General features: G+C 37.9%; 1 protein-coding gene across 1 annotated transcript in view; it reads right to left on the minus strand.

The window, feature by feature from the left end:
* Positions 1–14075, minus strand: part of TM9SF3 (transmembrane 9 superfamily member 3) — a 65486-nt gene that overhangs the window by 25654 nt on the left and 25757 nt on the right. Inside the window, exons 3-7 of the mRNA XM_055424987.2 lie at positions 12594–12716; positions 9197–9357; positions 8019–8096; positions 4938–5069; positions 2199–2365 (exon numbers count right to left, since the gene is read on the minus strand). Of these exons, the coding sequence (XP_055280962.1) occupies positions 2199–2365; positions 4938–5069; positions 8019–8096; positions 9197–9357; positions 12594–12716 (661 nt within the window). The remainder of the gene's footprint in view (positions 1–2198; positions 2366–4937; positions 5070–8018; positions 8097–9196; positions 9358–12593; positions 12717–14075) is intronic.

The raw sequence follows: 14075 nt of genomic DNA on the forward strand, positions 1-14075 counted from the left end.
GACAGGAATACTGGAGTGGGTTGCCATTTCCTTCTTCAGGGGATCTTCCTGACCAAGGGATTGAACCCGGGTCTCCCACATTGCAGGCAGGCTCTTTACCATCTAAGCTATCAGGGAAGAGTGTCGAGGTTCAAATCTCATCTTACTAACACCCCTTACTAATAGCTGTATTATCTTACTCAAATTACTCAAGCTCCCTGAGCTTCACCTTTCTCATCTGTGAGCTGAAGATAATAATAATCCCTTCACAGGGCTGATGTGAGGATTAAATAAGCTAATGAGCATAAAGCTACTAACACTGAACCTCAATAAGGTTAGTCACTTTGATCTCATAATAATATTCACAGGTGTAGTACTTATCATGTAAGTGATTAAGTATGTTCACTTCAAATGGTAGAAAAACCACTGATAACAATGACAGGCTTAAATAACAATGCATGACTTGCCTGCTAATAACCATCTATTAGGTACAGTTTCTTATTTCTAAAAGCTGAAGGTCTATAAGTAGAATAGCTTCAGCATTAAAAAATGAACTGCCAACATTGAAACACTAACATTTGAGAAAGAACAAAGCAAAAATTTGGATTCTAGGAGAGGTTGCATACGTGTGTGCTAAGTCACCTCAATCATGTCTGACTCTGTGTGACCCTATGGACTGCAGCCTGCAGGCTCCTCTGTCCATGGGATTCTCCATGCAAGAGTACTGTAGTGGGTTGTCACTTCCTCCTCCAGTAGATCTTCCCAAGGATCAAACCTGTGTCTCTCATGTCTACCTACACTGGCAGGCAGGTTCTTTACCACTAGCACCACCTGGAAAACCCCTAGGAGAGGTAACCCACTACTAAATACCCAATACTAAATTCTAACACTGTGACTATAAAGTTAGTGTCAATTCCATAGTGATGAATTTAATCCAGTATTTAATGTGAAGGATGATGCAGTCTTATGTAGGAAGGGGCTTCCCAGGTGGCACGAGTGATAAAGAATCTGCCTACCAGTGCATCTTTTCTTGAATTTGAGATTTAGTTTACTTGAAATATATTATATCCTAAAATTAGAACTACCAACAAAACACTGAAGTTTAGGTTTTGACCAATTATTTTACGGTTTACGTGGTAACTAACGTACAAAGGTTATATTAAAGAAATATAACAAACTACAGAGAAATACCTTTGCCGATTAATACACATTCATTTCACTGACTGAGAAACCTGACTGAGAAACCTGAATACACAAAGTTCTTTAGGTGCTCGGAAAATACAAAGAGAAGACCCAGTCTCCACTCTCAAGGAACTTACTGTCCAGTGCAAGAAACGATAATTTATAGTTAAACATTTAATATGTAACTGAAGAGCCATGCTTTCAGCAACAATTTGTCACTTGTCCACCAAATGCCAGGCATATATAAGCAAGCACCATCAGGAACTGAAACAGAGGTAAGAAATGTAACAGGAGACAAGTGTCATTCTGACTGAGGACTTCCTGGCACGGCATCTACACCTCAGACTCAGAGTGTGTTTGCTTTGCTGAGGTCATGGCTCTCTGAGCACAAGGTTATAGGACTACTCAATAAAGACTTAAGATCTCCATGAATGTACAACTTTTTCTTAGGATCCAAAGGCCTCACATTAAAGATTTCTTGCAGCCGGTTTTGTCTTCAAAGAAACAGTGTACCAGAAACCATGTAAAGACAGAATAAAGGAAAAACCATGCGATTATTGTTCTAACCTCATGTGCCTTTTCCACCACTCTTTTTAGTGTTATTTACAGTGCTTTCTTCTATTCTGTAGAGCTCCAAGTTTTGGGGGCAAATGTGAAGTACTAACTCAGTAAATGGGTAATCCTTGTGTGCTTCTTAGGAAGATCTAACTGGACCTTCAGCTTTCATAAAAGTGTCTACTCACTTTGCCAAAGAACTCTTGATTTGTAACTCTGCTCATACCTCTAATGAAAAATAATCTTTATAACCAAGCAAAGTATTCAATAAGGTTATTAATTTTAGAAGATAACAGGAAAGTCTATTTATTATAGTTGCAGAATACTGTTCATTATTTGTTTGCAATAATGGCATTTATGCTTTTTAAATTCTAAGATAATTAGAATCAGCAGATATTTAATATAATTGACTTAAAGGTTCAATTATTAAAACTATTCAAGAACAACAAAAAGGTAATAAAGTTATAAACATATGAACTTACTCTGTATACAAATCTTCTATCATTGCAACAATAATAACAATGAGAGACACAGCAAATATCTGACATCCAGAACCAATGAGAGAGGAAAATATCAGTGGGTGACTTGATGGTCTAAATACATCTCCATGCACCTGCTTCCATCCATACTCATCTCCAAGGTCTCTATCCTATATATATATATATATACAAGTGTTGAGAGAAAAGAAAATAATCCAGAATGAAATTAAAATACATAAAATAGCTTAAAAAATTACAACTACAGTTGTAAGTTCCCTCCCTACAAACTTAGAGCTATTAAAAGTTTCAAAATATCAAGAAAAGACATTTCAAATTTAAAATAATTTCTGCCTTAATAAATTATGTTATAAAGTGTGATATTACTGAAACTCAGAAAGGTGGCTCCTGGTTGTACTCAGAAAATCTCAAAGAATGGAAAAAGAAAAGGTCTAGGAGCAAAAAGAAATGGTCACACAGGGAGAAAAGCCCAGCGGCTGTCTGAACATTACCTTCAGATGCTGTTCTTGACATTACATCATGACTATGACTCACGTGTGACCAGGGCCCAGGTTAAAACCAGTACTAGATGCCCTAGCAATGCAGAAATGCCCCTTATAGCCTGGAGCCTAAGAAAATACATGGGGAATATATAGAATAGTTAAATATTATTTAACTGTCTATCAGTCTGTTCAGTGGCTCAGTCATGTCCTACTCCTTGTGACTCCATGGATGGCAGCATACCAGGCCTCCCTGTCCATCACCAACTAAAGGAGTTTGCTCAAACTCACGTCCATTGAGTCAGTGATGCCATCCAACCATCTCATACTGTTGTCCCCTTCTCCTCCCGCCTTCAATCTTTCCCAGCATCAGGATCTTTTCCAATGAGTCAGTTTTTCCCATCAGGGTGCCAAAGTACTGAAGTTTCAGCTTCAGCATCAGTCCTTCCAATGAATATTCAGGACTGATTTCCTTTAGGATGGACTGTTTGGATGTCCTTGCAGTCCAAGGGACTCTCAAGAGTCTTCTCCAACACCGCAGTACAAAAGCATCAATTCTTTGGCGCTCAGCTTTCTTTATGATCCAACTCTCATATCCATACATGACTACTGGAAAAACCATAGCTTTGACTAGACGGACCTTTGTTGGCAAAGTAATGTCTCTGCTTTTTAATATGCTGTCTATCAGTTCAGTTCAGTCGCTCAGTCATGTCCGACTCTTTGTGGCCCCATGAATCACAGCACGCCAGGCCTCCCTGTCCATCACCAACTCCCGGAGTTCACTCAAACTCATGTCCACAGAGTCGGTGATGCCATCCAGCCATCTCATTCTCTGTCGTCCCCGTCTCCTCCCGCCCCCAATCCTTCCCAGCATCAGAGTCTTTTCCAGTGAGTCAACTCGTCGCATGAGATGGCCAAAGTATTGGAGTTATACAGTTAGCAAAAACAAGACCAGGAGCTGACTGTGGCTCAGATCAAGAACTCCTTATTGCCAAATTCAGACTTAAATTGAAGAAAGTAGGGAAAACCACTAGACCATTCAGATATGACCTAAATCAAATCCCTTATGATTACGCTGTCTATAGTGCTTTTTTAAACAAAACATTCAATTATGCCTTTTCAACCTGAGTAAGTAAATATCTAAAACAGAGTTTCTTAAGAAATATCAATCAGTCCCTCAAGATAATCTCTGGGTTTCTTTTGGTGGTGGCAAGGGAGGGAGAGTGGTCTGGGTCAGCTATATTTGAGAGGCAGCAAAAATTCCATGTTTTCATACTGTTCATGGGGTTTTCCAGGCAAGAATCCTGCAGTGGTTTGCCATTCCCTTCTTCAGTGGACTCTGTTCTGTCAGCAACTGAACTGAACTGAAATAGTTCATCTATTTCACAAGACACATATGCATATTAAAGTTTTAACTGCTTTCCAAGCTTATTTAATGATGGGAGCATATCTACAGAGAATATTCATTAACAACTGAATCACTTTGCTGTAAATTTGATACTAATGTAACATTGTAAATTAACTACACTTCATTTTTTAAAAAGGGGAAAACAAAAGAATAGCCATTAACATTCCCTGATGGTCAGGACTCTGTGCTTTCACTGTCAAGGGCATGGGTTCAACCCCTTGTCAAGGAACTAAGATCCCCCAAGTCAGGCAGTGTGGTCAAAAAAATTAACAAACAAACAAACAAAAAAACCACCCTTCTGCTCATTTACAACAGTGTTCTGTAATTTAGTAAAAATAATTTCAAAAGCAAACCTCTGAACCATCTGAACAAAATATAAATCAATCCTTCCACCCACTCTTAATTTTATGCAATATTTAGCAGCATTAGAAAAATACCAATACAAGTCGGCAACCTCCTAGCTGCAATTCTGAAATCAAAAGCTCTGAAAAGTGAGTCTGTTTTGCAAACTTGACATATCCTTCTCTGGTGGCAAATCTCAAGACTGAACTGAGATTACTTACAATGTTTATTTTATTCATCTCACTTAGGGTGAACATTCATATTTTGCTGAAAACACATTAATGTATTTGATTATAGGACATTTAATCAGGGCACTTAAAAACATTAAAATATTTGATTAGAGACCCCTCTGGGAGTTTATATCTTTCTAAAGCCTGAAAATGCTGAATTCTAAAGATCAGCTGATCTAAGGATTATAAACCTAGTTCCAACATTCAAAACCACTTGAGTTAAATTGTTTTGTAAATACAATGTATTAATAAAATGTTTACTTACCATGTCATCCATTTCTTCTTCTTTACTATACCGGGCATAATCTTTTCTTAAAGTTCTCATTAAAATCATTGAAACTAAGCCCACCAAGAAGATAACCATCATGAAGGAGTTGAAAATTGAAAACCAGTGAATCTAGAATAATAGAAAATAAAGTATTACTTACATGAAATACCAGTTACAAAATTCATAGGTTTCATGATGACAATAGAACGTTTATGCAAAAGAAAAAAAAAACACACAAAAATCTTCTAAAACTTTTACATGAAAATCCAAAAATTAAAATACACTGGAGAAGAGTAATTAAAGGGATTGGCTTTCTTTCCAGTAAGCTTCAGATGCATTAAAAGTATGATACTGTATATATAGATTATCACAATCAAATTGTACAAATAAGTACAATTTGGCCAACAGAGTATGCTATTCAGTATTACAGAGAAAGAACGTGGGTTTTGGAATCAAAACACAGTTCAAACACAGGCCCTGACCCCAGTTTTCCTTCATCAAAAATGAAGAAAACGATATTATATCATAAGTGATTTGCACATTTTAATATATATGTAAGCCACATGTCAGCATTGTCTGGCACAGGTCAGTGAATACTCAATAAATATTAGTTCCCTTCCCTCTAACTGAGCAACAACCTGAAAACCTCATCAAAATGACAAGACCAAACCATCATAGTTGGGTGCTGTGGACTTAAGCCACCTTCCTATCCACAGTACAGAGAACTCTGAGGTACTCCATAGTTTCTCAACGTCCCCAAGGCTCTTGACTTTGATTTCACCCATACATTTGTCAAAAAATTACATTCAGATGCAGCACATCTGACTTCAGCTATGTCTGTGGCACTGTCTAACAATTTCTTTACATTTTAATTCCCCAAAATTCTTCCTTATGGATAGTTTCAAAATTTCTCTTCTCTCTCACTTCATTTTTTCTCCTTCCTCTCCATTCCCAAGCCATCACCTCTCACCTGATAGCTCTAACGGCCTCCTACGTGATGACCTTTATGTTTGGTCTTTCCCCTTCCTCTCAGTCTATCCTGTAACAGCTAATCAAGTACATCTTTCTGAAACATCATGTTCATATATCGCTTCTCTATTCTAAAACTTACCGTGACATTCCCTATTTTTTCACATATCAAAGTGAAAGTGTTATTTGCTCAGTCGTGTCCAACTCTTTGCGACCCAACGGATGGTAGCCCACTAGGCTCCTTCATCCATGGGATTTTCCAGGCAAGAATACTGGAGTGGGTTGCCATTTCCTTCTCCAGAGGATCTTCCTGACTTCAGGGTCTCCTGCACTTCAGGCAGACTCTTTACCTTCTGAGCCACCAAAGAAGCTTGCATATCAAACCTAACCTATTCACATATAAAGTTTATCACAAAAGTATTTCTAAAGATTTATAAATGCACTATATAATAATAGGTTTTTGCAAAGATTTGCTTTTGTTGCTACTCTGGAAATTGACCCAGAAAAGGACAAGAGAAAAAAATTATACATATATATATGTATATATACATATAACACATAACTTTTTTCAATTTATCAAATTTTTGAAAAGAAGTTTTACATAGTTACTGTTTGGTAATAAGAAAGATACGCCCCCAAATGTTAAAATTTCTAGCAAAGCTCTCTATTTTCTAATCAAAGATGCAAACTTTAATACCTATTATAATGTACTACTAATCACCTGACATTTTATAATATTCCTTTATTCCCCAAATTTTAAAATGTTGTGTGATTCTGAAGTTATTAACCAAAACAATAAAGAAATGAGATGTCACACAGCAGTGACTAACCCTATGAACTGCTACCTCCAGCACCCTCTAGTGTTGCTAATCCTAAAAGTAGCACTCCAGGTTTACCACCAACACTGGAACAGCGGAGATTAATACACCACCAGCGCTGCTTCTTCCCGAGCACCTGCTATGGAAGGTTTTGTACCAGAGGTTTCATAAATACGGTCAAATGGAGTTTCACAACAACTCTGCAAGGTAGTATAACCCTCGCTTCACTGCTGAAACGAAGCTAAAGAACTGAGTCCTCTCACCAAGGTTATAGTAAATGACAGAGACTGAGTTTACATGCAGTTGGAGCTCCTAAGTCTGTGCTTGTAAGTCACTGTATAACAAACAATCCCAATGCTTCACTGTAGATCCCATCCACTCTTGCCTACTCAAGGAAAAAGGTTCATTAATTCTCCATCTTCTGCATCGTCAGTTTGGTATTCTTTACGGAACCCCATCAACATACAAACGTGTTTCCCTTACATTTCAAAAAACAAAACAAAACAAAAACACCCCAACTCCCTCCTGATCCCATCTTTCCTGCTGACTACTGCACCATTTCTTCACTCCCATTAATAGCCAGACTTGTTGCCTCCAATTACTCTCCGCTCATTCTCTCTTACACCAGCTCTGTTGAGACTGTGCCCCACTGCTATACCAAACTTGTTCTTTGTCAAGTTCACTGATGACTCCAGATGAATCCAGTTACGGTCAGTACTCATCTTACTGACCCATCAGCAATAATTCAGAACTAATCTTTCTATCCTCCACGACAGACTTTCTTCTCTTGGCTTTCAGGATACCATACAATTCTTTTTTCACACCATACAAGAATCTCTTCAGAGCTCTGAGCTGGTTTTCTGCTTTTCTCTCTAAATTTACACTACTGCTCCCAGTGCTCAGTCCTTAGTGCTCTTCTATTTCTATACACTCTTTCTTGGTAACTGCATTCAGTCTCACAGCTTTAAATACTACTTATATGCCAATGACCACAAAACTTCCATCTCGAGCCCAGGCCTCTCTTCCGAACTCCGTTTGACAGATCCATCTGGATGTCTTGAAGACACTTCAAAACTACGTACCAAACTGTACTCTGATCTTCCCCTCCAACTCTCCAAACAGTTTTTTGCCCCACCTACGGCAGTTCCACTTCAACAGGTGCTCAGGCCCCTCTGAGCACACGTCTGAAATCAGCATTATAGTGAACCCTTTGAGACCCACAGCCCTCACGCGGTGCCCTATAAATGGCCAGTTGCTTACTGTGTGACTGACTGAGGCACAAGTTACCTACCCTGTGTTGAAAAAAGGACGGGTCAAGGTATTTGTCAAACCGATCTTCAAATTTTACATCCGACTTTTTCCATTTTACCTGAAAAAAAGTGTTTTCTTTAATATCAAGGACAGTAAACAATACTCTGAGCAAAATCTGAAAAGATTTACACTCTAAGAATAAGAAATTTGAGAAACGGTAGAAAGTTACTACCAATCTGAGAAGTTGAAATATATGATTTAAAAAACTACCTAACTTCCCCCTCTGTGTATTAACAAAACTTATGACTTTACTTAGAGTGATCAACTCAGTTTTCAAGTACTGCTGCTGCTGCTGCTGCTAAGTCACTTCAGTCGTGTCCAACTCTGTGTGACCCCATAGACGGAAGCCCACCAGGCTCCCCCGTCCCTTCAAGTACTATTAACTGTTAAATTCTCTGACCTCATAAATGTGGTAATAATAGACAAAATAAATTAAGAATCTGAACATCTTTGTCTTTAGATTGCATTAGGTTTATTAGAAAGATGGTGTTTCTTTATAAATACAGCTATGCAAATATTCTTTGTACTAGGTACATATGCACAAAGCTTGAAAAACTTTCAAAACTATCTAATAGCAATGGACTCATTCTAGTTACCAGGAAAAGAAACTCGCAAAGAGAGAGGCTACCTACATCAGATTTCTCTTCTTTCCATTACTTTTAATCCTAACAGAACAGAATTAACGTGACAGCTGCAAAGGGCTCTTACTCTGCAAGAGCATCTTATTCCATCTGATAAAGCAAATTATGGTAAACTATACTCATCCAGAAATTTTCAACATAACATCATCTCGTAATCTGCAACAGTAAAAAGGAAAGACAAAGAGTACTGCTAAAAAGTAACTATGAGAATACATGGCTGGGTTAGCTAACTGCTCAGATATAATGGTAAACTTTGCTGAAGCAACTGGTAGGTCCTGCCACTGCATAACAGGTATCTATTACTACAGACCTAAAGTAAATCTCCTAGTCTTCAAGAGGCTTACTTACAGACACTGGGGAAATACAGTCTCATAAAATTTTTACTATATAAATACTGCGCAGTATTTCTGTTGTATCCCTTTTCAAGCTACATTTTCATTTACTGAAGTTGTAAAACTTTATTTTTGATGTTAAGTCACAAACACTTCTTCCTGTATACAATTATTTTCATACTTACTGAATAGGACATCTGGATTTTAGTATTGGGAACCAGTTTCACCTTTCCTTCACTAGTAAGATTAACATCAACAATTCGATTTCCATTAAAACCTATTTCAAGTTTTTTATAGGTCCAAAGATAATAATCTTCTCCATTTTCATCTGCTTCACCAACTATACCTACAAAAGAAATAACACTTCATACAAGGTATGTAACATCACTTAATATTTAAAACACATTAGAAACTAAAGCTCAGTAAAAAGCATTTTTATAAAAAACAGCAACATGACCATTATTCCTTATGGTTAGAACAAGGAAAAGCTACAGGTTGGACTTCTCTTTGTTAACTATTTGGCAAACACAAACCATTTTCACTTCACGGTAAAAAAAGGTGATGAACAGCTCAGCATAATCTATCATTAATTTGATCTTCAAAGTTCACACTTTGATCCTCAAAGTACACCTTCACTGTAATAATTATGACTATATAGTTTATATTCCCTGATATCTCAAAATTTCAAGGAAGCACTATATTACCATTTGGCAAGGTTCTCAGTTTAGTGGCCAAACTAAATTAAAACCAAAGTTTCCAGAGTTCCAGTCTCGTATTTTCTCTAATAACCTATGATCAATCCATTCCTAATAGTTGCACATATGTATATAAGCATTAGTCACTCAGTTATGTCCAGTTCTTTGTGACTCCATGAGCTGGAGCCCACTAGGCTCCTCTGTGCATGGAATTCTCCAGGTAAGAATACTGGAGTAGGCTGCCATTTTCTTTCCAGGGGATTTTCCCGATCCAAGGATCAAACCTGGGGCTCCTGCACTGCAGGCTGATTCTTTACCATCTGAACCACCAGGGAAGCCTAACTTAAAATGCCTCCTCTTTACACCTCAAGTCTTAGAATTATCGCTAGGATTTTGTCAACAAAATGACAGAAGTGTTGAAGATAAATGGTAATGAGACAATAGTTAAAATGATCATTTTGATCACAATTTGGGATACTGAAGTTCAGCAGGTAGTAGCTGAGGACCATCTCTTGTGCCCTCATACTGTCACAGTTAGTTATCCAATGTTCCCTATAACTACACCTATAAATTCATTAGAAAATCTTAGCTTCTGTTTTGGCCACCTCATGCGACGAGTTGACTCACTGGAAAAGACTCTGATGCTGGGAAAGGTTGGGGGTGGGAGGAGAAGGGGACGACAGAGAATGAGATGGCTGGATGGCATCACCGACTCTGTGGACATGAGTTTGAGTGTACTCCGGGAGTTGGTGATGGACAGGGAGGCCTGGCGTGCTGTGATTCATGGGGTCACGGAGAGTCGGACACGACTGAGCGACTGAACTGAACTGAAATGTTACTCCTTGGGTCTTCCCTCTATGGTCAATGCAATTCATGAAAGCACTGGCTGGGGCAGGGGATCATTTTTTTATTAGGAATTATTTGCTTATTAACCAAAGCTGTTCTAATTGGTACCAGTTCAAGGAATACAGATGCATTTTGTTTGAGGTTGCAGAGGGATAATAAAATCCTCCTACTAATTAATTTCATGGAAGTTTATTTACCCATCCACTCTAAAAACTCTGAGGGTGGAGACACAATTACACAATTACAATAGGAAAGCATTCTCTGAGGGACTTTTAAAAGATCTAAAACCTTTATTCCAAGAAAAGCCAGGTAAAGATTTGTTTCTGACAAGGTTTTCCATGGTTCAGACATTCTAGAACATTCAAAAGTATCTGCCCTAAATATGGCAGAAACCCAGAGTTAAAAAATATTTATGTTAAGACAGGAAAACACAGCTGCCATGTTGCTATGGAGGCCCAAGAAATGACTGGAAAAGCCTAAGGTTCCAGGCAGGAAACCCATGAGCAATGCAAAAGAGCAGGAGAGGGACTTGCTCTCTCACCAAAAAGAGGAAACCCAGATTATAGGATTCTCCTCAACTACAGGCTCAGAAATCTTCAGCGAATATTCAGATCTTCCTGCTACCCTCAGAGCTGATCAGAGAAATGTCTGTTATACTAATTACAGTCATTTACATGAAATGCTTCCTATTTATACCTAATCAACATGCAACACAGTAATGATGCCGCATGCAATTATATCTTGAGAGTGACTTTCTTATAAATTCCATCTTAGTCATAGTGTTAGTCACTCAGCCACGTGCAACTCTTTGCGACCCCATGGACTGGAGCCCACCAGGCCTCTCTCCATGGGATTCTCCAGGCAAGAATACTGGAGTGGATTGCCATTCCCTTCTCCAGAGATCTTCCCAACCCAAGGATTGAACCTGGGTCTCCTGCATTGCAGGCAGATTCTTTACCGTCTGAGCTACAGGGAAGATCCTTAATTCCATCTTAGTACCATATTAAACTCTGAGTTGATATGTTCAGTCTTGCAATTTGCTTCTCATGAATACAGCTGCTGCTGCTGCTAAGTCACTTCAGTCGTGTCCGACTCTGTGTTACCCCATAGACGGAAGCCCACCAGGCTCCCCCGTCCCTGGGATTGTCCAGGTAAGAACACTGGAGTGGGCTGCCACCTCCTTCTCCAATGCGTGAAAGTGAAAAGTGAAAGCGAAGTCGCTCAGTCGCGTCCAACCCCTAGCGACCCCACGGACTGCAGCCTATCAGTCTGCTAATAATTTTAAGAATTAGAATATTAACTATATGTACTAATTATATATAAGAACAAATGTCCAGAGATCAAAAAACAAACAACAACAAACGCCACTAAGAGGACAATGTGATCCAACATGCTGGCTATGACAGACGGCTGTACTTTTGCATATTAAGTAATTTAATCAAGTCCAGCACAAACAATGTTTGGATTATGCATAAACTGGTATGACTATTCCATTGCTCCTCTCTATCAACAGAGATGAACAAGGACATACAATATAAAAAAATAAAACATAAAAAGTTAATTTTTAAACATAATAGACTTTTGGAAAATAACATAGAACTAGCAAAACAAGTCATTCAGGAGACTCTTGTACCTAAAAATCATACCACCACAGTCCTGCATCATAAGATAAAGCCAGAATATAATTTTAAAATCCTATTCAGTCCCCTTGATTATATTTGATAAATCAAAGTAAGATATGAGAAAAATGGGGGCAAGAGGAATATTTCAGACTGTTCAAAGCACCTTTTAATTTCTTGAATCTGAAAAATTATACTGTATAAAAGTTATATTTTCAGGAATTTTCATGTAAAGTTCAACACAATGTCAAAAATCTTTCAAGTAACAGGAGACCATATAAAATTGGTATTAAAATAATTCTGTGGAAAAGAGTGAAAACACATTTATTGATTCAGTGTACAATCACCTGAATAGTCATTACAGAAATCTTGCTTATTATGTAAATATCCCCCAAACTTTAAATGTAACATACAGTACTTACCCCATATTGGTAAGTCATCTATGTACATCTGGTACCAGTAGTGATTTTTGATAGCATACACAAATGCATCTCTCTTTTCTTTATCTAAGTCAATTTCACAGTAAGTGCCTGGCATCACATCATCTACATAAAATAAAAACTGCAAAATCAGCACTCTCGCTGGCAGAAGAGTTACAGGAAAATTAGCACACACAAAAACAACATTTATTGAAGTTGAAATTTCTACTCATAACAGTTGAACCTGGGTGATATATATATGGGAATTCAGTATACAATTCTTTCCTCTTCTGTATATGTTTAAGAGTTTCACAATAAAAGAATTTTAATCATCTTTATTTTCAAAGATATCTTATTAGTGAAGAATGCATCTCTCATAGAAAGAAAATTATATAGAAAATTTACAGAAAAACTTTCAAATGAATGAACGGATTTAAAACAGAAATGAAAAGCTTAAAACACATAGGAAAGCTTCATTTTATAAAAAAAACTCAAGAATATAATCCTAAGTAAAAAACAATTTCTAGCTCTAAGATCTCTGAGATAAGTATTCAACTGAACATTCTTGGAAGTGCAAGTCACTGGAGGCCACAGATTCTATGAGAAATGCCAGTGACTTTTCATAATTCGGAAGATTAAAAGGCAAGCCTCTATCCAGCAGGTGTCACTGTACATAAATTACTGGAAAGTTCCCTCGAGATGAGTCATCTCCATTCTTGACTGCTTTTAAAAATACTCCTATCTGAAAATACTGTTCAGATGCTAACTTGTAAACCTTTCAAAAATGTGCTTAGGATCATTAGTTTCTACACAAAACAAAACCTGAAAAACAATCTATAAGACCAACCAAAGGATTGAACTGTTTTTTTTTTTATGTTACTTAAGCAATGAGGAGAAAAAAGAGAGAAATCAACCTTAACAACAACAAAAAAGAAAGCATAAATGTTTGTTTTTAAGTTATCCTGTACTAGAATACTGGTTACTTAGAACATGAAAAACAACTTCCTCCAAGAAACAATGTTAATTTCTCAAATTTTTCAATGCTGATTACAACAAACATAAATTACAGCCAAACCATAATTAACAGCCATCTATAGTGTAGTGGGGGCGGGAGGAGAAGGGGACGATGGAGAATGAGATGGCTGGATGGCATCACCGACTCTGTGGACATGAATTTGAGTGTACTCCGGGGGTTCGTGATGGACAGGGAGGCCTGGCGTGCTGTGATTCATGGGGTCGCGGAGAGTCGGACACGATTGAGCGACTGAACTGAACTGAACTGAATAGTGTTATTTAGACCAGAAGTAACAATCTGAGGTGTAACTCCAGATACTACCACCATGTCTCCCCAGTCCTCAACAGAAAAAACAGCTTCCCCTCATTACTGCTCAGCCCAGAGTGGATACCCCAAAACTATAAAACCAAGCTAGCAAGAAACACTGAAGTCCCATGAAACAGGGACAGGGTAATACTCTCACTCTCAAA

Source organism: Moschus berezovskii, chromosome 12 (assembly GCF_049115385.1).
Source record: "Moschus berezovskii isolate FMDL1 chromosome 12, NW_MosBer_1.0, whole genome shotgun sequence".
Lineage (NCBI taxonomy): Eukaryota > Metazoa > Chordata > Mammalia > Artiodactyla > Moschidae > Moschus > Moschus berezovskii.